This window comes from Bombus vosnesenskii, unplaced genomic scaffold, assembly GCF_011952255.1.
Source record: "Bombus vosnesenskii isolate JDL3184/JDL3185 unplaced genomic scaffold, Bvos_JDL3184-5_v1.1 scf7180000013957, whole genome shotgun sequence".
NCBI lineage: Eukaryota > Metazoa > Arthropoda > Insecta > Hymenoptera > Apidae > Bombus > Bombus vosnesenskii.
The window spans coordinates 42533-65765 of NW_022883305.1; the positions used below are offsets into that span (position 1 = coordinate 42533).

The window sequence follows — 23233 nt, forward strand, 5'->3', positions numbered from 1 at the left end:
TTGATGAAATATAAAGGGCGTTTGGCGTACAAACAATTCAATTCGTCGAAAAGAGCTTGATTTGAATTAAAAATATAAAAATTGTGCAAGGCAAGTACCGGTTTCTGTCATGGATTTAAAATATATACCGGCCAGGACAAAATTGATCGAAATGATAGTGCGTCGGAGAACGTTGTGATAGAGTTATCATAAATCTATAATAAACAAGGAATATACTTTGTTTCTGAACAAGTGGTGCTCTTCGCCCAACCTCTTTTTAAAATTACACCAGAAAAAGACAAACGTCATCGGGACAGTACGTAAGAATAGGAAAAATATATGAAAAGACATTCAAAAGCGTATTTTGAAGAAAGGAGAATGTGTATGGAAGTGTTGCGATAATTTGATAGCTCTGAGATGGAAGGACAAACGCGACGTGTATATGATATCAACGAAACATGGAAGTGTAGAGATGGTTGAGCAAAGAATTACGAAAAGTAATGAAGCCTAAATGTATCCTGGAATATAACAAGGGTATGGGTGCAATTGATCATCAAGATCAGATGTTATCCTGCTTCCCAATCATGAGAAAAGTCATCAAAGGATACCGAAAACTTTTCTTTTACATGTCAGATATAACTCTGTTCAATACCTCTATTATGCATAAAACAATGCACAGTCGAAAAAGGGAGATTTATGCTGATTACCGAATAAATATAGCAGAGGCAATTTTGCAAAATATCGAAATAAATATAAATTAATTGAACCTCTTCGACTCTAAGCACAATATTGGGCTCATTTCCCAAAAAATATCGATCCGACGCCTCGAAAGAAGCATCCAATAAGGATGTAAACATAAAATACGAAGCGAAACGAAGTGGGAATACGCGAAATGTAAAATAGCTTTACATCTGCCAAAGTGTTTTAGGAAGTATCATACCATGGAGGTTTTTTACAGTTGTAAGTATTTTCTTATTAGATATTGCTTCAAGGTAAACATTTCTTATAATTTTTTGTCTATAGTATGCTATTTATTTTCAGGCGTAGTATTATTACATTCCTTAGGACAAAATCACATTTGAAGGCGCTTGAATTTCTATCGAAGTATTGTTTATTTATGAAATATAATTTTGAAACTGTCATCTATTGCAAAATATAATGTATTTATAATACCTATAAAACGAAGAAAGATTAGAGTTTACTTCCACAACAGCAGTATCGCGTAAGACTGACTATACCATAGGTATTCACGTTTCGGCTCGTATTGTGACTGTTCTCGAGCATCAATCTGGTTTGTTTACCATACTTCACGCCTACCGCTTGGGCCCGAGTTTCGTCGTGCTAAATGGCACGAGAAGGGGTTAAACTTTAAATTGACCGCTAGCGCAAGGAACGTAGAAATTACAAGAATGTTTATTTAGTGCGATCGTGCGCATAAACTTATATTTATAGTATGTTCGGCTTTAGACAGCAAGGGGATAACTGTGATCCTTGAATCGGGAGGACTAAAGGAGACGCTTTGGATTTCGGATTTGTAGTCATTGAAAATGGCACGGTGGCTCGTCTCTACTTATGAGAGAGCAAGTCATTATGTTGGTCATCCAACATAATATTGAAAATTCATTGGATAACGACTATCTAAATTGAGTGTCACATCTTTCAACAGTCAACACCGAAATTACTGCAAAACGGTTTGACATATCTTCATTTGTTTTTTATAAACTTTATCAGAAGCCTATATCCAAACAAATCATCATGGAACATGGAACATTATACAGTGCGGTAACGTGTGCAAATTGCTAAAATTTAGTATAGAAGTTTATCTATTAACGAACCAACATTGTATATTGATATGACACCGTTAGACCTTTTTCATAGGAACTTTTCCAAAATAGAGTCTACGTCGATAGTCCAGACACGATTGACGAGTTGAAAAGCAATATTATAGTCGCCATTGACGAAATCCAATCCTAGTTATATGAGAATTTAGTGGAAAATTGAGTCAAACGCGTCGAGCTCGTGAAAAAAAACTGAGAGAAATCCTAAATGATAGATATTGTGTTCCATATTATTGTAACGGAGTATCTATCTATGAATCTGATGTTAAAATAAAGAAATCAGACAAACCTCAAATAATTTGTATTTCATTTCAATTTAAAGATGTGACACTCAATTTAGATAACTCCATATTTCAGAAATATAATAGATACAAAAATTTATTGATGAATAGGTATAGTTTTTACAAAAAGTATACATATTTGAATTATTGCGATAGCATTCAATTACAGAAGAAGAATATGCATTAGTGAAGGGAATACGTAGATACAATAATGATATATGTATTAAGCAAAGATAGCGAAATGTGCATATGTATACACATATATAACATTTGTTTTAAAAAGGTTAATTCTTTATACATTATTTAATGTTATTAATCCTTATAACAAATATTTTTTTATTATATTATCTACAAACCAGTCTTCCGTAAATTGCAAATGGTTCCCATGTACATGAAGAAAATGAATTCTCCCAGAATCGTGTAACATTTTCAAACCTAAACGATCCTGAAATGTACAAATTTATTTTCTGTTTGAAATTATTCGTTGCAGTTGTATTTTTTCAAATGCAATTGTAATTTCAATTAATTTTGCCAAGTATTCGTTATAACTGAACCTATAACGTTTATTTTTAATCATTATAACTAAACAAAGATGCTTATAACCAGACAAAAGCTAAAAAACGACGTTTGTGTTTTCAATAATTCTTTAATGATGCCTATATAAAATTCTATACCTCACGATATAAATCAGATTGTTCCAATGTTTGAATTAACGATCCCTGTCCTGGTTTGTAAAATCCAAACATTTCCGTTTCTGTAGGCTTGACAATGGTATCATTAGTAAATTTAACTAGTACCATGGTACGTAATCTCTGAAGATTCTCTTTGTACGTCTGGAAAGAAATTCCAATATTATTTAAAGATAAAGTAAGAACGTAATTGACAACAATTATTATAGGGTATTCGCACACCCTTAGTTCTACTTGACTTCTTAGCGAAGGAATTCACAACTCTAAAGAGACGATTTACTCGCACTCTCTTTTCTCTCTCCTTGTCTCTTTGAGTTTTTGCCATACTTTAGTTTTCATTTTGGGAAACAAAGAATTTCGATATGTCAATTTGTAACAGAAAATTAAACTACTAAAGATAGGTCGAGTAATGCTCGTCCATATGATCATCAATGTTTAAATTTTAAATGGTGAAAAGCTAGTGTTTTTAAATTTGTCTCAATACTTTTAAATTGATCGGTATAATAAGATTCATATAATTATTTAAGTAGCTATAAAAATTTACACAATGGTATTTTCTTATAGAGAAAGTAGAAGTAACATATATTCCCCCGTGTATAGTTTTATGTAAAAATGACACTGTCCGCTTTTACTACTTTCCTCTGGAAAATAAAAATTTATAATGAAACTAAAAATAAATTAAATCAATTGGAAATTATTGACCGCCTCAGTGCTTAGATGGAAGTTCTAAAAGCGGGCAAGAGTATATTATCATCGTCTATGAAAATATGCTCATTACACTTTACAAAAGAAGATTTTATCCATGAAGTAAGTAGATAACTTTTTTTAATATCTATATTACATTTACAACTGGATCTGTTAAGCCAGATAAATAACCAGTAAAGAGGTAGAAAAATAAGTATGTAACCATAAATGAAGTTGGACATAAAATTGATGATTTTTAAAAAGATGTGTAGAAAATTTATCTAAATTTTCTCTTGTAGATAGTCGTAAGCGTCATTTAATTAAAGAAAACAGCGATTTTATCAATCTTTCAATTCAAAGTTCCGCAATTAATACATTAAATATAAGGCCTATTATTTACATTAACAGCTGTTCAAGCTGTTCTTTTCGAAAGAAATACTACTCAATAGAATAGCACTCAAAGAATTGTTTCAATTAAAACAAATCCTGAAATTGTGAAACGCTACTGAATATGTGTTTGAAATGTAAATAAATCAGATGATTTAAATAAATAACAAAGAGACCGAAGGACGTATTTCAGTATTGCGCCATCTTACCACCGGAGGACTGAAATCTATGTCACGCCTTCATTAGAATAAGTTCATGGGCCTACATATTATGTATAAAAATTAAGCGCAAATCTACGGAACCCAAACTCGTGTCAGTAAGAGGAAGAAATGATACTGCGCACGCAATAATGGACGATCGCCGATTGATCATTGAATTTCGTTATCATATTATTAGAAACATAAATGAAAACTTTTTACCGGTACACTCTTGTAAGACCGTACTTGCTACGTCTGTATAATATTAATGCAAAAATGCATAGTGAAAAAGGAAAGCTGTAACATTAAGAAAAAAGCATGATGAAGAATAATTGTACATATAACATTTTCTTCTACTGTGTTAATTCCAAACTTCCTTCATTTTTATACATATACTTTTTGACATCACAGAATTTTCTACTGTCAATAATTGATCTCTTATTACAAATAAAAACAATAAAAAAATGTATCATATCTACCATTTATTTATTGATATACATAAATTGTTTTATATATTGATGTACATATATAGTTACTAAATTGCTATTCGTTCTTCTTATCTTTCTTTATGTAAAATAATAATTTTGATATTAAGTACGTTATGATGTATTCTAAGGATTCATGTTTTATTTTATAAAAATGATATTTACCAACCCATTTGAAATAAAGTACTATTTTAATTCCATGCCCATGAAACGAGTGCCTTTCATTCGAAAAATTTGGCGTAGTAGAAAAAATTGGCGTCCATGTCCGCCTTACATAGCTCCGAAAATAGAAATAAATGACCCTTTTGAAATTTTTAAAATTTTCCATACTTTCCTAAGTACAACGCAAATGCAATAACTGGAATAGAAAAAATACTTGGGCCTCAGTCAGATGGTAAACATTTCTTTCTTATCTATTCCACTCAAAGTTCGAATTGCGTTTCGGTATTCTAAACTATAATTGAAGGATAAAGTTTTATAGTTATCATGTAGACCGAAGAATTATGTTCTGAATTAAAATTTGAAACAGAATAAAATATTCTATTAGTAGTAACCTTTTCTTAAATTAGTAGAAAAATGAAAGAAACATTAGCGTGTACAGATACATAAAGTCACATATGTATATGTATATAAGTACGTATAGTCAAATGCAATTTGAACTTCGGGGAAATGGATAAAAAAATGTCTAACACCTGACTTGAGATCCAAGTTTGTTTTCTATTGTAGTTATTTCACTTATATGTATTTAGAAAAAAAGCCAAAGGTTAAAATAATTACAAAAAACTGTTATTTATATCCATTTTCGGATGTGCTTATGGCGGACTTTGACGTCATTTTTCCAGCCGATATCAAATTTTCCGAGCGAATGGCACTCATTTTAGTTATTAGGAGATAGAGCAGCAGCTACTAACAACTAGAACATGCAATAGTTATCTTTTTGAAACTAATAACTCACTTAGGAAACTTTCCTTATTAGATAATTGTCATTTTTAATAGGATAAAGTGTTATGTAGACATATAGATATCTTACCTCATTAATATAACGCTCGTTATTGATGTCGGCCATAAACATACTTTTCTTTTTATATTCTTCTTCTTGGTATGGATCATGCCAATACGTTGCTTGAATAAATTTTCCTTGAACTGCTCTATAATGAAATAAAATAATTTTATAACATGAGTAACGAACTGAAATGAAAGTATTTATAAAAGAATATATACTTTATATTTTATATGTACTATGTAATAATTATACACATATAGGTATAAGTTATTGCTATTATATAAAAGTGTAAATTAATATAAATGTTAAAAGAACAATATTACAATCCCTTTCAAAAGGTATAAGTATAATGACTACAAAAGGTATTTTATACTTTATACACTACTTATACTTGTTATTACTAATTAATGAGGTCTGATTATATCTAATAAATTTCCTATCACTTATAATACAAAAAATTGATACTATACAAATGAAATGTAAATCTTTATAAAAAAAACGCTTTATTGGTAAAAGAGGTACGTATAAATACGGTAATTATTTAGAGAGCTAAGCTATCTTGGATTTCGATGATTTTTTGATATGTTATCAGGAACATGATTCTAAACAACTTTCATCTATAAGTGTAGTCGCTGTTCGGTCTTATTTTACGAAATATTTACAAAAATCTGTCAGTAACATTATAACTGTACGTTCGTGATAGCGTATAGGAACGTAAAAGGAATCTTTCGTCGATCACTGATGACCTGCATCGCGTTGAACGTGTCAATGACTCAATACTCATAGCAACTTTTTCAGTCTTTATACTTTCCGAAAACTTTAGTACGTTGAATGCGTAGAAATAATTACTTCTAAATATCAACTCGGGATAGCTTCATTCAACAACAAACCAAAATGACTGCAAAATGGTACGCTAAGGCCCACTATCCATGAAGCGTCGCATTGATGCTAACAGTACGTTCCCATGCTGTGATCATTATAAAGTAATGTGCAGCTCTCCATGAAACAGCAGCGAACCGTTTTTGTCATGACGATTGGAGTTAACATTGTCAGTAGTTAGTACAGAAGCACAGATACGTTGCAACAATAAACGATGCACTTATGCTTCTATGAAGCGACGCTTCATGGACAGTGAACTTAACAAATGCGGAAAACAAAAATTAAATATGTAACTTCTAAAATCAACGAGTTATGCATCAAAATGCTGAAATTGTTCATTTGCAACCTAATATTTGTTATGATTGTGCACAACTTTATGTGTCACCTATTTAAATTAACATAATGTAGGTATGTAAGACATTGTAAGAAAACAAAAGTAAAAATTAAAAATCAATACTGTAAATAGGCTCCATATTTGATTATGCGTGTTATATAGTTGCAAATCTTAGGTTTCAATGTTCCACAATTTGGCAATCCAAAAACGCCTTGATGTTGACCACCCAAGGAGATGAAATTCTTAACTGGGGGATTGGGGCATCTTTGAATTACCGCTCTCCTGTAATATATAAAGCATTAAATGATTATTCCAATATCATCTTTGTACGTAACACATCTGTTATAAAATTGAATTTACTTTAGAAATACAAATATTTTTTTCAAGTTTCGTTAACCTGTTAAAAAATTTATTGAACTTGTTTTGTTTTAAGTCATATTGTCGTTAGCCCAAATACCACTATTGGGTGATTACGATAAATACAACCTCCAAATTATTTATGTATGGTATGTATTCATATAAGAGAATTAAGACTGTAATACCGACTAGGGTTAGTGTAGGTATACATATACACATATATACATATGTACGTATATATGTACTTATATATGTAAATCTGCTGGTGCATATATGCTCGTGTATGTACAATGTGCAGGGTATACTGAAAGTAAGTGTCATGTCTGCCACAGCGTGAGTCTACGTCTTTGAACACCTCCAACATCTTAAAATTCAGCATGAAATTTTTTATTCTATCGCATAGTACTTGTAACGAAGAGCAGCTTTGCAAAAAGAACTATAGGTCGCAATTCAATCGTCCCCTTGAAAAATAATGTTAATGTTCCATTGTCCCTTGCACTGACATTATTTATATTATGTTTATATTTCGCAGTCAGATAGAAAATAAACGGCATAATACGTATTATATTAATGCGTCATAATTGGTTTTCTCGAAAACGAAGCCTTGTATTAAAAACTGACATTCTACATTTTTGATACTTTTACACGATCACAATTATCGACCTTCGGCTTGTTGATTTTCAATACACCCTGTATATCATTTACTAGATATCTATCTGTGAAATACAATAATAAACTCCTTTTATAGATAGATCACACCTTCCATCAAATACCTAATTTCGTTAATTTTCTCATAAATAATACTTACAGAAATTGAGCACCTTGAGAAAATCCAATAGCATTATAACCGTTTTTAAGACGTTCATTTTTCGACAATTGTTGACAAACTTCTTGTATTTGCTCATTAATATTTCCAAAGTAACTATGTTCGACATCCTAAAATATTATAATAAAATGTCAATAAACATTTAGCTTGCTGCCTAAAAAAACATCGGTTATTGGAACATCACTGACTAGTAGCTATTAATGAGCAAAACTGAAATAGGTAAACATACAGTAACTCGCATTAATATTCGAACACTTATAGAATTTTCAAACAGTATCTAACAGATTTATCTCATCCTTTTTTAGTTAGAAAAGGTATGTACATTAAATAAATAAAATATATGTTTCTATCAACTACAATAGTTGGTACACTACAAATCCTTTCAAACATGAGTTAAATGGTGTCGAGGAGGGCACAATTTGATGTTACTACAACTTTTCAATCATCTAGTTTAGATTATTCAAAATTCAAAAAATATGTATCTATTTATGTACAATAAACTTAAGATGCTATTATTATATAAATAATTAAGAATTACAAAAATACCTACCTCTATTTCATTATTTCCCAATCGAATAGAATACACATAAATGTTAGGTATTCTATTCTCTATCAATTTTTTTATTCCTCCCAAACTAAACGAAAAGCAGCAACTGTCTCCTGAAATTATATTATCTTTTAACCATAATATCTAGTATCTATTGTATACAAACACGTGTTATTAGATTTATTACATGAAAAATTAAATATTAATGCTATTATAAAAAATGTTAATTACTGTGTGCTATCATCGTTTTGAAATAAAATAAAAGTAATATAAAAAATCAATAGTAACATTCATCTAATTTATGGTAGTTTAAGAGAAGTGATTTAGAATGTGAGACAGATAAAAAACTAGTACTTATATTTTCGAATTCTGTAGAATTCTTGTAACAGAACAATAATTTTTGGTTTTCTAAAATAAAATTACGTCAGTCAGTTTCCAGCAGTCAGTTGTATGTAGTCGGTCTGTCAACTTCGAAATTTTATATCTCGATAGTGAATGGTGCGAACGACACAAGTTTTTAATACATAGATAATAAGTCCTATTTTGAAAACGTCTCGAAGTCAGTTATAAAAATATGTAATAAAAGATGTAAGTTCCCGTTTGAAAATTTGAATATGATCTTCGCAGGACGTTTCAAGGTCATCGCAAAATCAAATATACAAGAATATAGTATGTCTCTCGCGATATCATACACTTTTTGTCTGAAGCATTTTTTCGTGCTATTCATATTTTTCGAGATATTTGAGTGTTCTCAGACAAATCGATCTGTACAGTAGAACTCCATTTATTCGAACTGACATGCATCACAATGCCCGATTTATCGAATACATATCTTCCTGTTATCTGAATTCAGGCCACATAACGCACTACTTCTACGAATAATGATTTTTGCCTTATTATGGTATTTGCCTATTTACAAAATTCAGCATAGCGAAATTCAAGCTTAGCTTAACAGATTTCATATATGAAAATTAACTCCGATTACACGAATAATAAACAGCGAAGCTTGGAACTAGCGGGCACCTATTATCTGTTTGATCCAGTCGACACGTCTTGCTTCTTAATTATGTCGAATAAATAGAGTTTTACTATATAGGTACATCGTATAAAAAGGATGAAAAACATTACCCATTCCATGCCATAGAACAACTGGAGGAGAATCAATTTGCACGCCATCAAATTGATATATATACGAAAAAAAGAATAGTAATAGAATATATTTTCCCATTATTATGTAATTCCTTTTATACGAATGGATTGTATGAAACAATTATTCCTATAAAAGAAAGAAGTTATATAGTACTATAAAGAATTATCCTTGCATCGCTATTCAAATCTACTGTTACAAATTAATTTGGATCTACAAAGAAAGTACTACAAAGCTCTAATTTGACATTTCGCCTTAGACCTTCTCAAATTTCTGTTTCGATGTTCAAAACCTGTTTGTTCTCAATATATTCACTATATCTCTGTTTTCATTATATCTCTTTCATCAAGAGTATTGGTAAGCGAGAACGATATAGCAAGTTTATAAATTCGGTCAGTGGTTAAAGTTTACAATTTTTGACGATCACAATAAATAATTAGAGATAAAATAAATAATTAGAGAATGAGAATTACGGTAAACTATATAGAGTTGTAGAGCTGTACTATGTCAACTGACAACCTGTCCTTCCTTTGCGATACTGCAAAGAATTTTCCGAACTGATTAGCTAGGAAATAATCGAAAAATGAAGTGTTTTAACTAATTAAACGATTGAAACTATGCGTTTCGAAATTGTGTTAAAGTGAAAAGGTTAAAGCTTTTTTGTGCATTCATGCGTGCTATACGAAGCATTTTAAAACATTAATACTATTATGAAACTATTATAAAACTATTATGATTACATTGTTGAAGTTTCAAACAAATCTGAAAATATGTATAGAAGTTTCAAGATATGTATAGGAGTAACTACACACAAGTATATTATATTTCGCAGAGGTCACGAAATTATTTAAACGATCGATTATCTACCATATTAATATAAGAATAAACCTCAATATTTAATAATACCGCCTGTTATATCCCTAAAATTGCTATTTATACTGTACACTAATTTTTTATTAAATATACCTGCAATAAATATTCTGTAACTTCTACTAAAGTCGTCCAAAAAGTAATATCTATTTTGAAATAACAATAATACAATTGCATTTTAAAAAGCTTTCTCTATTTATATTTTCAATACAATCGTCGCTCCTATTTTAACACTTATCGTAACATGAGATGAGCTTTATACGTATATATACGTATTGTATGAAATTATATATGACGAAAGTATACAATATACATACACACACACGCGCGTATAGACACACACAATATATATATATACACGCGCGCGCGCGCGCGCGCACACACACACACACAGTTTCAATACTTCCACTGCGAATTCACAGTTCGCATAACCATCGTTGTACACCGCGCCGTTCTTTTTCAGGCTGTGTCCGTTCCGTGTTCTTGCCGTGCCTCAGATTTTAAATGTAACGTTGAATTTACACTACTTCACTTTGAAGGGACACAAGTTTATACATCATCCGCGCCGTGTCCGTTGGTCATTAATAGACACGACGTGTCCCGGATGCAATTGGTAGTTTGGTCTTCAATATTCTTTCTGTTTGCCTAACACAGCACGGATGGCCACAGCCATCTCAACGTGTTTCGTCCGTGCATAACGCTATCTTTTGTAGCGAAGAACACTTGATGCGAAGACTGCGTACCACCTAATTATATACAGTATTCTTATACTGTGTCACGCTGAAGAGATTCGTAAAACTTCTGTCCGTGATCTATTAGTCGTTTGTAAAAATGAAATTCTCCTTTTTCTTTACGGTTCTTATAACGGATGTACGTTGAATTGGCCTTTTATTCTTTTGTCGCTTTACTTCTTCTTCCTCTTCTTCATCCAAAAGTTATTAGCTATTAGTAATAGCTATCATAGCTAACAATAAGTTTTCAATTGGAAAGAGGTACATCTCGGATGGTCCCCGGTGTAAATATTAACGCATAAACATCCGGACACGGAACGAATACAGAACGGATACGGAACGGATACGGCTTGATCGTGTATAAATGGACTTTAAATTATCGTCTCCTGCGAAGTATTGTCCTCCCAAAAACTCTCTCAATTTTGTAGAAAAACAGTAACTGGCTCGTTTAATGCGTCCAACATTTTTAATGAAATCGCAGGCACTATGCCTTAAGTTCTCTCCACAGTAATGAGAGGTTGGAATGCTTACAATCACATCCTCTACAATCACTGTCGTGCCAATTATTCATAATCCTATCGTTGTAAACTGTTCTTTTTTTAATTTCTTTTGCATGAACGTTTTCTGCATTCAAACAGCGTAGCGGTGCGACAGTGCGGCCGCATTTCACTTTCGGTGAGATTTTCAATTCGTATCACTAGTTTTAACGTAAGAAACAACGACAGTAATAATTACTCAAACATAAAATTTGCTATGATTAACATATGAATAAAGCTAGTTGATCTTTTAGCATATTCCATCTTTTTATATGGCTTTTATGTACATTACTACGTATTCTATGTGCATTTTCAAGCTAATTTTAAAGTGAATTAATATGATCATGACAGTCGTGTCACATTACGATGTTAATAAATTCTCGGAATGTTTGATATAACATACAATATTATTCTCAATATACAAACTCTTGCGAGTCAGTATATGTACACTTGTACATTAATGTACAGTGGCTCATGAAAGTATTCGAACATTCTTAGAATCTTTGAATATACAGGGTGGTTGGTAACTGGTGGTACAAGCGGAAAGGGGGTGATTCTACGCGAAAAAAGAAGTCGAAAATATAGAATAAAAATTTTTTTTTAATTTTTTTTTTTTAATTTTTCTATCGAGACAACGATCTACAGTGAGATCCGTTATAACGTACCGCACGCGTACCGAGCGAAAATTCAAAGTCGATTTTCTCGAAAACAAAGCCTCAAACGAAAAATTTTTATTCTATATTTTCGATTTCTTTTTTCGTGTAGAATCACCCCCCTTCCGCTTGTACCACCAGTTACCAACCACCCTGTATATATATTATACAAAACCACTGTGACATCGTGGCTAACATTTAAGAACACTTTTGTGAAATGTTGAGTATTTGCAATCGACACAAAACTATGGTTAGTTCTGCTGCTTTTAATTGTTTATACTGTTATAAAATGATTTAAAAATTAAAAAAAAGAATTGAATGATCTTTCTGTCAACCTAATATATATTATCAATGTTTCTTATAGCTCAGTCAAACATTTCGTCCAAAACTATAGTTTAATTTTCATGTTTTCATATTTGAAATTTGTAAATGCAACAAATTTTTGAGCAGTTCCATCAACATCATTATAAAATTTCTTATTATGCGCATTTGCAAAAAAACTGCAGTTCTGTATCGATATAAATATCGTAAATATACATATTAATGTCTTAAAGCATCTTATAAATTCGCATAGGCTAACTAAAGATTAGTAAAAAAGATTGCTCTCTTTTACTAATTTGAAAAGTGATCATTGTAAGTAGAAAGATCGATTGTCGAAAAATGATCGCGAACGATCACGTCGTCCGAGGAAAAATATAGACAAAGGCAAGAAAGCGACAAATTTATACATAGTACATTTTTGTACTCCGTCAAAATATTTATTATATGTTTATATTACAGTTTATTACGTTACTATCAAAATATTATAATTCCTTAAATTAGAATTGGTTACTAATATATAATACAATCTCAAGGCACAAACAAAAGCCTGTTATAGGCTATAGTTAAGAAGATAAATATTCACTAATTGTAATAATGACATATGTGGCGAAATGAGATATATATGCATCGAACAGTTGCAGTTCGATAAAGAATAAAAAATTAAGAGTGTAATCGAACGCGTTTTTCATTGAATAATCGTGATTTCATAATACATATTTTTATTTACATTGTATTATATCATTAAAATATACCTATTCGTTATATAGTAAAACGTGTACATATGTCCCTACCAACACAACTAATACGTCAAATAATAATGATATAATGACCAAGTCATAAAAGAGTTAAAATTGGAGAAAATAAATAAAAGCGTAGCTCAAAACTATATCATCTGATGAAACGACTGCATTTCCTCAACCACGATACTGCACGACTTCATTACTACCGAGTCGAAAATTAATACCGACAAGATATTCGATTGACATCACTCATAATCAGTTTAACACTGAAAACCGATCGGCTAGATTGACTGACCCATAGACTTATGGTCTACATATGCATCTATGTTTTTACGTATGCATACCTAACAATAAATCACCATACACTACCAAAGAACTAAATTACCAATCTGACTTGATTACAACTTTATAATCAACCCGCGAATTTAAAAAAGTGTAAGTAGAAAGAAAAATATTTTGTTCAAGTTTTTTTTAATATTTAACCGGTGGTCAAATAAACGATACCTTTTATTGTAGAAATGACTACGAATAAAATAAAAGATTAATTTAGAAGTACAATGGTTTATGAAATAAATCTTTCACCAGTTAAAAACAAGAAGGAATGAAATTCGTATATTTTTCAGTTGCGGAAAATAACAGCTTTTTACGAAGGTAATTTTTGTAAAAATCGACAACTTTAAAATGTTCCCTATTCTCATATAGCATAATGTGAACAAAATTAAACATCCAGAAAAAAGAAGTCCGATTGGATTAGATCGGAGTTCTACTTCGGATAGGTTTTGATTAAATCTAGCATCAAATGCAACATGAAATAGTGTCGAAAATTTATTATGAAGGCATTTTGCAAATGCATGAATTGTCAGAACTGAGATTTCGTATGTTTATGTTCAGAGTATCCTTTTTCACCTTTGGATAGGGAAGATAAAATATACGTGCAAGAATTACTCATAATCCTCATTACTTACAAAAGGTTCATTACATTGAAGATAATATTCGTAGAAATTTTATTTGTTCTATTTTCTACCTTATCGTAATTACTTAACATAAAAAATAATTACATATTATCTCGATTAATCACTTTATTGAACTAATAGATCTATTAAAAACATCATTCGTTTAACAATATCTAAAAACATACATTATGTGAATAACGGCGTTAAAAAACAAAAACACATTTAGCATTATTTGCAAAATAATGTTTTTATGTTTTGAATAACAATGTTTTCGAATCCAATGATAATTTTAAATAAGGGGAAGTAATAATATTACAATTTCATTCAAAACACTATATATGTATTTCAATTTCTGAATACATGAAATAAAATAAATTTTTTTGTAGTACTAAGAAATATCTGCTTCTATCTGCAATCTATATTAAAGTTTTACTATATTATAGCTGATTATAGTAAAACTTTTTCATATAAAAAGATTTCATATAAATATTTTCTATGTTTTATTCTTCTTCGATCTAATATTATGAAGGTTTAAAAACTGATTATAATTTTTTATGCTTGCAAATTTAACCTACAATAGTAGAATCTTGTCTTAATAAATTAGTTTTAATTTCAAATTCATAAGCTATAATTAATAAAATATGATAAATTTTATAATGATAAGATAATTAATAAAATATTAAAGAAACAAATACAAATGATATAATAAAAATAAATTATTTTAAAAAAACACATTAAGAAAACTTCTGTGTAAGTAATTTTATACTTTGATTTGTGTATGCTATTTGATGTATGCATGTAAATGTTAAAACTCACACGTATATATGTATATAATTACAGTTGAACTCCTTATATTAAAACTATTATTATCATTTTCTAATATTTATTGTATTTGTAGGTAAAGATTAGTATAAAAAAGGTATTATGACGTGATATAAAATTGTTAAGTAGTTAAAAATATAGAACAAAATGTATATTATAAGTATTATACATACTTCAGATGTCAGTACGCAATGAGCATTTTTAAATTAAAAATTTTAATTCTTATCTTTATAAGACAACGTTAAAAATGTGTGTCTTACATAGTTGTTTATAAAAAAATTTCTTGTGGCTTAAAGCAACATTAATACTATATAATAATAATGAGCTTCTTTACCATTTACCAATGATTATTTATTGGTATTTTATAGGTTATGCATGGTTATCCGAAAATTTATGACACTATGAAAATTTGGCGTAATTGAATGAAATATATGTTAAACTATAGCAAGTAATTATACAATTAAACTGAATAATGGAACTTCTGCAATCAATATAAGTTATATATTCATTCATATGTATCTACTTACATATATCCAACAAGCCGTTTCGGTTTCATGAAATACTGAAAGTTTATTATACTTACGTTTAGATTAACTTTAACTTGATATAGTATGCAGACAATACAAAGTGTAAATACTATACATATATACATATGTATATTATTGTATATACATATCTAAATAATAATATTAAGTCCTAATTACACGATCGTTAAAAAAATAGTGAAACGATGAATAAGGCAAAGATTGAAACTAACCAATGTAAACAGGCTACTTTCACTTTAAAATAATAAAAATTAGACAATTTTACAGATATCATTCTAGTTTTCCCTTGGTCACGAACGTTTCTGATAATCATTTCAGATAAAACATTTATATTCATAACTAGTGTTATTAATGTAAGAATACTACATTTACTTTCATTGTAAGATATATGTCATAAATATTAATTTAATACAATTTTTTACTATTTATATATTGGACTAACGTTGATTTAATGTAGTTTTTATCACTTACATAACATTGATACTACAATAAAATTTGTTTAATATAATGGGGAACATTTTAACATCTTACTTTTACTAGATTGATATCAAATTATGATTCTATTTTGCAATGAAATGTTTTCATAATTTCAAAAAATATATTGTATGGTTTTACAGTAATAAACATAAAAAACCATTTTATACAAAATGATATATACTGTATATGTACTCTCAACTATGATTTTTAGAAATAACCTTTCTACTAAATAAATTATATTTGCTATTTATTTGCTATATTCTGATAAAGTTATTAATTGGATATATTAATAAAATTATATAGAAATACTCCCAAGATATTGAAAAGAACTTAAGAACCCTTTCAATTTTATAACATAAGAGAATATAAGAAAAAAATATGGTTATAATTGATGATAATATATTTGTAATGTAAATTTAATTTTAGAGAATCAATAAATTTCAAATTTAATGGTTTTTATCACAAAGTGCCTTCGTGTACTATATTGATAAATTTCTTTCAACAGAATGTATTTACGTATATGAAAAAATCATAAAACGTTAATCTTCAGAAATTATATGTATTAGAATATAATCAAACTTTTGTCTGAAATACATTTTTGAAAAGCAATAGAAACTTATAACATTTCATGATAATAATACATTATTTGAACTATATGAATTTATCTGCTAGACTGAAGTTATTAGTCATTATATGATTATTGAATATAACATAAATTGGTCACTTCTGTGATTTTTGTAGTTTATAATTTCAAATTCTTTTTTGATGGCTTTATATAGGTAGCTAAATTTTCATCCTATTATACATATACATGTATATTTTGGCAAAATAACCTTAAAAAGAAAAACTGATGATGAATCTAAAGGTATAAAAAATTATTACATACCAATGTCTTTTTTACTTCCATTATAGGTGCAACAATCTTTAGCCTAAGTTATTAATGATGGGAAACAATGAAAGGTTGCACAGAGCTATGTAATTTGATATATTTTAAGCAGTCCCAGACTTGCATTTTAATTTCCACATTCTGGTTGTGTCTCCCCAAAATTATGCATTCACTTTAGGTAGTGAAAAATCATATTCATTATAATGTTTTGATTGTTCGATGGATGTAATTAATTCACCCAAACTATAAATAATTTCTTTTGTGTAAACAATTTCTAGAAACTCTTCTTTTGCAAGATGTAAACATTTCATTTAAAAATTGATGAACTGGTTAACTAGTGTAAAATGGAATACCATTATTGATTAATTCAATAATTGTTTTATCTAAAATCTAATGCCAATGCATAATCTTAGAAGAAAGCTTGGCTTAATTAAATGTACAAATGAAAGTTCACGGCTGCTTAAATAGTCAGAAAGAAAGAAAGAAACGAAAATATGAGATATATAATGATGGATCTGGGATATCTATTTGCAAAAATGTACAATAGATGTTATTTTTCCTGCATTGGGTTTTTTGCAACAGTTGATATGCGATCCATGGTTCCTTCAAAATTTTGTATCCTTATGATAAAATCTGATGCAATAAAAAAATTTTGACATTGAATTTTATATCTTGTACATGTGTATATCTTCACCACTTCAAGTAATAAGCAAAAACAATACACATAAAAATTGTATGATTATATCAAGATAGAAAAAATAATAAATTTTGAAAGTAAAAGCGAGAGCTTACTAAGATATATATATTTATCCTAAAACGTACCGTTCCCGGATATTAGATTTCATTCCATTTTATTATTTTCATTCTTATCCTTAAAGTCTTTCATGTAAGAAATCCTGAAAAATGTTTTATGTATATATAATACATATATTGAGTAACACCTCTTAAATTATATATTAAGGGAGGCGGACACGAAAAGTAGAATAAACATTGGCTCTTTATATTTTATTACTAACATAATTGCACTATAACTATTTATCACAACACTATTCAAATACTTTATACGTAATTACTTAATTATTACAATAAATCTTATATATTACTTGATTTTAATTGATTATTATTCCGTTTTTCTATCAGAGATTTCTCTCTGACATTATAATCGTATTACCAACATCCAACTCCAACAACTAAAGAATGAGTGTTGCCAATTTTTGCACAATTAACTAAAATACCAGATATTACCAACATTACCAATAACACCAATAATATCAGGGGATATAAGTATATGGCGTGATCGTATATATATATATATATATATATATACGACTATATAACCATGGAATGCCGTAGACGTGGATTAATGGAGCATACACTGTAAGCTGCACTAGGTTCTGACATAATAAATTGAATGCTTATTCAATATTTTGCAGAATATTAAAAATTATTAAAATATAAAACAAATGTATACTTACCCCCACAATTTTTAAATAAAGCTATTTTATTATTCCTTCTTTATTATTACTGGATATCTGTTATTCGTCTTACCTTATGCCCCTTTCCTTGGTTAACTTATGAAAGTACTTATTTTCTCTGGCTTTTTAAATACTTATGCTTTGACTTCGGTGATATTACATACATGTTTGCGTGTGTGCGTGTGTGTGTAGGTAGAGATATTTTACGTCTAAATATACATACACACATACATAAATAATTGTGTACACAAATTTTTATTAATTTTGTTATTTTATATCAAATGTGAGTATAGTTAATGATGAATGATAATATTTTGCTAGCTTTGTTTTTATTCATCACTGAAAAATATTAATGTTTAGTTTCAAAAAGAATACCAGATAATATTTACATATACATATTAGAAAATTATTATAAAAAGAATAATTTCTAACAAATTAAATACAATTAAATCTAAATGAATACACATTCTGTATTATCTGTACCAGTTGTATTTATTATACGTGCATTAAGTATATACGTATATTATCTATTATAATAATATTCTTTCATTTAATATCTATCTATATATATATATATATGTATACATATATATACATATATATACTCATACTTTTGTTATTTACATCGTATATTTAAAACTCTTGAGAATTATTATAAGTATAAAAAATAGCAACATGTACATATATATATATATGTATATATCAGTATATATATCATTTCAAAGAAAAATAATAATAGATTACATTTACTTACACTAATATATAAAGATATGCATAGTTTAAAAAATTGATACTTATGAAATTTTTAAATATCTTCTCTTTTATAATTTTCAATTGAATAATTCGTTGATGCGTATTTAAAAACAACAAAGTGGAAACATAATATAGAAAAATTTTAGTTCTTAATACAAAATTTGCGTCACATTTCAATAACGTCACTCGTGATTAGAGTAAACGCGTATAAGATATGTAGTTGGTATGACACATAGCCTAGAAATATTTAACTTTCAAAACGACTTGTGCAGAACGTTTTGTTGTGATTATTATGTAAAATATTTGTGAAAACCTACAAACACTACAACTAGTACTATTTTAATTTTTGTGATTTAATATTTACTGTCTGAATTTTCCCATCAACTTTAGAAAAACATGATCATTTATTTCATAACTTTTTGCATTTACACGAAAACTCATGTACAATTTAAATCAGCATGTGTGTAATTCTGGATTTCCAGAAAATACGTTTTTAGCAGGATAATTGTGAAAATTGTAAATATACGAACAAATATATACTTATTTTCCTCAAAATTTAAGTTTAATGTTTGTATTAAGTGATAACCTTGGGAAGTTTGAGACAAAGATATAGTTGAAAAAAAACTGAATGATTGGAATAAATATACTCTACAGGAGGTAACTTCGTAAAGTGTATTTTATTAATATAATTATTAGTGTGTTTAAGTAACGATTAATTCTATGCATTTATAGGATGTTTCTGAAGAATAATGATTATTGGTCAAATGCAATTGTTTTTACTAATCATCAATAAGAGCAATATTTAAGATACATGAGGAAAGATAAAAAAGGATTTTTTCAATGCCATGTGAAGATCAGTTTCGTTATTTAAAGTTGGTAAATTTATTTTGAATTACTATAAAATTATTTATTATACTGTGCCATGTATTATATATTACAGTGCATTATAATGTATTTATTAAACTATGTCATACGTAATATATAACGTAGTATGTTATACTATTAAATTTCAATAATTAGATAATCATGGACGAAAGGAGGGTAGCAGACTACTTTGTTATTGCTGGTTTACCAGGACAAGACAATGATTTTGATAATGATAATGAAAATGACCAGTTAGAAGATTGGTATCAAGAAGGAACACATGTAAAAGACACAAATATGAAACCTCCTATTACTGATCTTGCTATTATATTTCCGGCATTGGGTGAAAAATGTCCAGAAGGGTATGTTTTGTTAGAACATACTGTTTCAGGGTTACCTGCAGACTTAAATCATGGAAGTTTAAGAACAAATGAATGTTACTTATGCTATCGACGAGGGCGTGATAAACCACCATTAGTTGATATAGGTAAGATAAAAATTTTAAAATATCTAAGCTATTGAGAACCTTTATTAAGTGTCTTTTATAATAACAGGTATATTGCGTTTTATAATTAGGCAGTAAATAAAAATAAAAGTTTTGTTAATGAATGAAATAGAAAATTTGTATTAGTTTTTTAATTTTCTTACTGTATTTAAAAAATTAGAGTGATAAAATTTTATTGCTTGATTTTCATTAGACAGTATCGAAATATATAATCAATAATCTTCTTTATCTTATTAAATTTGAACATATATAATATTATACTTAGGTACGTTACCAGGCTCACTATAACTTGTTAGTCTTACATTTTCATCTTGTTCAATGTGAAATAAAAGATAATTGTGTTCAGTTTTTAATCATTAGTATTTGAATTTTTCTTCATACTTATAAATTGTGTTGCATTCTGTTTATATTATACTCTTTTGCTGTATATTTTATGTTACCTGCCTATATAACATATTTTATAACTACAAATTTTATTAATTGTTCATATATCATTATATCTTGTAATCTTTATATTTAAAATATATCGTAATTTAAAAAACATTTACTGCAATATGTGAAAACGCTAGTTAATTATATCAATTTAATTTATGTTGCCAAAATAATATAACAAAATTCTTAGAAAAAAGAATATGCAGTATTTGCAACTTATATATGGGACAAATCATTAAACAAATTTTCACAAAAGGTGAAGATATTATAATGTATTAAAATATATTCTGTTTTGAAGATATGTTTCTTAATTAAGTATATCTTTTACATTTTTCATAATATTGTTTTAATTTCTTATTGAAGTTAATAGAAATTTTGTTAACTTACACGTTTTTTGAGAACAGATATTGAAAACATTAGTAGTTTGTATAAAAGTTTTACATATTATTTGAAATTAAATTTTAAATTTTGATAAAGTGTATGTGTTTGTGGAATATAATGAGCTTGAAATAACTTTATAGAACGCAATAAGATACAATCATTAAGTCAGGTATCATAGTTCTATGACTTTTCAATCTTTAGATTCTACTTGTAAAATTATGTGAGACAGAAAGCTTATTTTACTGATGTTGAAACCAAGGATACTTATAATATACTTACGTAATAAATAAGTTTGAAATTCTCTTGAAGATATATCCATTTTTTGTAACCAATGAAAGTATATGATAACTCTCTAAAAACAAGTAATTTTTAGATTTTCGTCAAATACTTTGGGAAAAGTATGTTAATATAAAATAATGTAGGAAAGTAAAACATTGGATTGGAAATTCTTATTAATATATTTCTTGTATTAATATTCAAATAGGAGACATCAATGTGATTTGTTTATTATAGATATTCAGTACATATTATATACATATATATATATATATATATATATATATATATATATATATATATATATATATATATATATATATATATATATATATATATATATATATATATATATATATATATATATATATATGCGTTATTGTACTTTTATCAGTTTGTAAATTATATATTACACATAAAAATTATACACATTTGTTTTTATAATTTTAAATTTGTTATTTATGTGATTATTTATCTTTGAAAATGATAAGAAAACTGTAAAAGTTATTATTTGGACTATTATAGTAATATTATATTAATATTTCGAAAATTTGCATTTTTTAAAATTGAAAAAAAATTAACGAACTGAAATAAAATTTTAATATCAGTGATATTATTATATTAGCTATTATATTGTTAAAACTTTGTTTTAGTTGTTGTTAAAATAAGTTTTTTTAATAATTGGGCTTTTTAACATTTTTGCATTTTGGATTTTAATTTTGAAAGTGTAGCAATTCAATATTACCATACTCTTTTATATATATTTGGCTCAACTTTTCTTTTTAAAAAAGTATTTATTCTATATATGTTTAAATATAAGGATGTATGTTTTACATAATTGAATGGCGTTTGAAATTATAAAAAAGAAGAATGTGTACTTTGTATGTGTGAAATACACAATTGTACAATTTGTACAATTCTAAAAAATATATTAAAAGATATTGTTTATTATATTTGTTGATTTTTTCATAACAATTATTAGAAATAGATATTAAAATCTTTGTTATATCTTTATTATAAACATAACATTCTAAAATTTGTAGATAAAATATTGCATGTTCTTGCTTTTCGTATCATTTTAGAATAGTATTACATAGAAATTAGATTCATACATGTAATTCATCAATATATTTAATAAAATAAAATGTTTTAAATAATTTTAAATAAAAGTTAGCAACACTATTTATATGATATTTTACATTAATTCAATAAAGATTTTTTATTGTATCTCAATTTAAAGAATCAAAAGTATATATATTTTTTAATTTAAGTGCATTAGTTATGATGACATGAACCTAATGTCATGAATAATGTACTTTCAATATAAATGGAAGAATGTTATGTAAAAATTAAATTCATGCAATTGTAATGTGGTAAACT

General features: G+C 27.8%; 2 protein-coding genes across 6 annotated transcripts in view; one reads left to right on the forward strand and one right to left on the reverse strand.

Moving 5' to 3' along the window:
- Positions 1 to 2177: 2177 nt before the first annotated feature.
- LOC117239379 (palmitoyl-protein thioesterase 1) lies at positions 2178 to 18411 on the reverse strand. 3 transcript variants are annotated; one of them, XM_033504881.1, is made up of 9 exons: positions 18271 to 18411; positions 17990 to 18063; positions 9615 to 9762; positions 8490 to 8599; positions 7922 to 8049; positions 6880 to 7038; positions 5571 to 5688; positions 2773 to 2931; positions 2178 to 2543 (listed from the first exon to the last, which is right to left on the reverse strand). In XM_033504881.1, the coding sequence occupies exons 3-9, from the start codon at positions 9712 to 9714 to the stop codon at positions 2418 to 2420; spliced, it is 900 nt and encodes a 299-aa protein (XP_033360772.1). In that variant the 5' UTR covers positions 9715 to 9762; positions 17990 to 18063; positions 18271 to 18411; the 3' UTR covers positions 2178 to 2417. The 3 variants fall into 3 exon arrangements, with proteins under 3 accessions (XP_033360772.1, XP_033360773.1, XP_033360774.1); XM_033504882.1 differs by lacking the exons at positions 17990 to 18063; positions 18271 to 18411 and adding an exon at positions 15783 to 15824; XM_033504883.1 differs by lacking the exons at positions 17990 to 18063; positions 18271 to 18411 and adding an exon at positions 15787 to 15805.
- Positions 18412 to 19475: 1064 nt separating this feature from the next.
- The window catches only part of LOC117239371 (DENN domain-containing protein Crag), a 47283-nt gene continuing 43525 nt past the window's right edge, over positions 19476 to 23233 (forward strand). Inside the window, exons 1-3 of one of the 3 annotated variants that reach the window (XM_033504869.1) lie at positions 19476 to 20052; positions 20128 to 20271; positions 20416 to 20746. In XM_033504869.1, coding sequence (XP_033360760.1) covers positions 20236 to 20271; positions 20416 to 20746 — 367 coding nt within the window. In that variant the 5' untranslated portion in view covers positions 19476 to 20052; positions 20128 to 20235. Of the gene's footprint in view, positions 20053 to 20127; positions 20272 to 20415; positions 20747 to 23233 lie in introns of those variants that run through there. The other 2 variants (XM_033504867.1, XM_033504868.1) reach the window with 2 other exon arrangements.

Coding starts and splice junctions, on each gene's coding strand:
- LOC117239379 (XM_033504881.1), bottom strand. CDS start 9,714: ATGGGAAAATATATTCTATTACTATTCTTTTTTTCGTATATATATCAA. Junction 7,039..7,921: donor TCTCAAGGTGCTCAATTTCT/GTAAGTATTATT, acceptor TATATATTACAG/GAGAGCGGTAATTCAAAGAT. Junction 2,544..2,772: donor AATCTGATTTATATCGTGAG/GTATAGAATTTT, acceptor TGTACATTTCAG/GATCGTTTAGGTTTGAAAAT.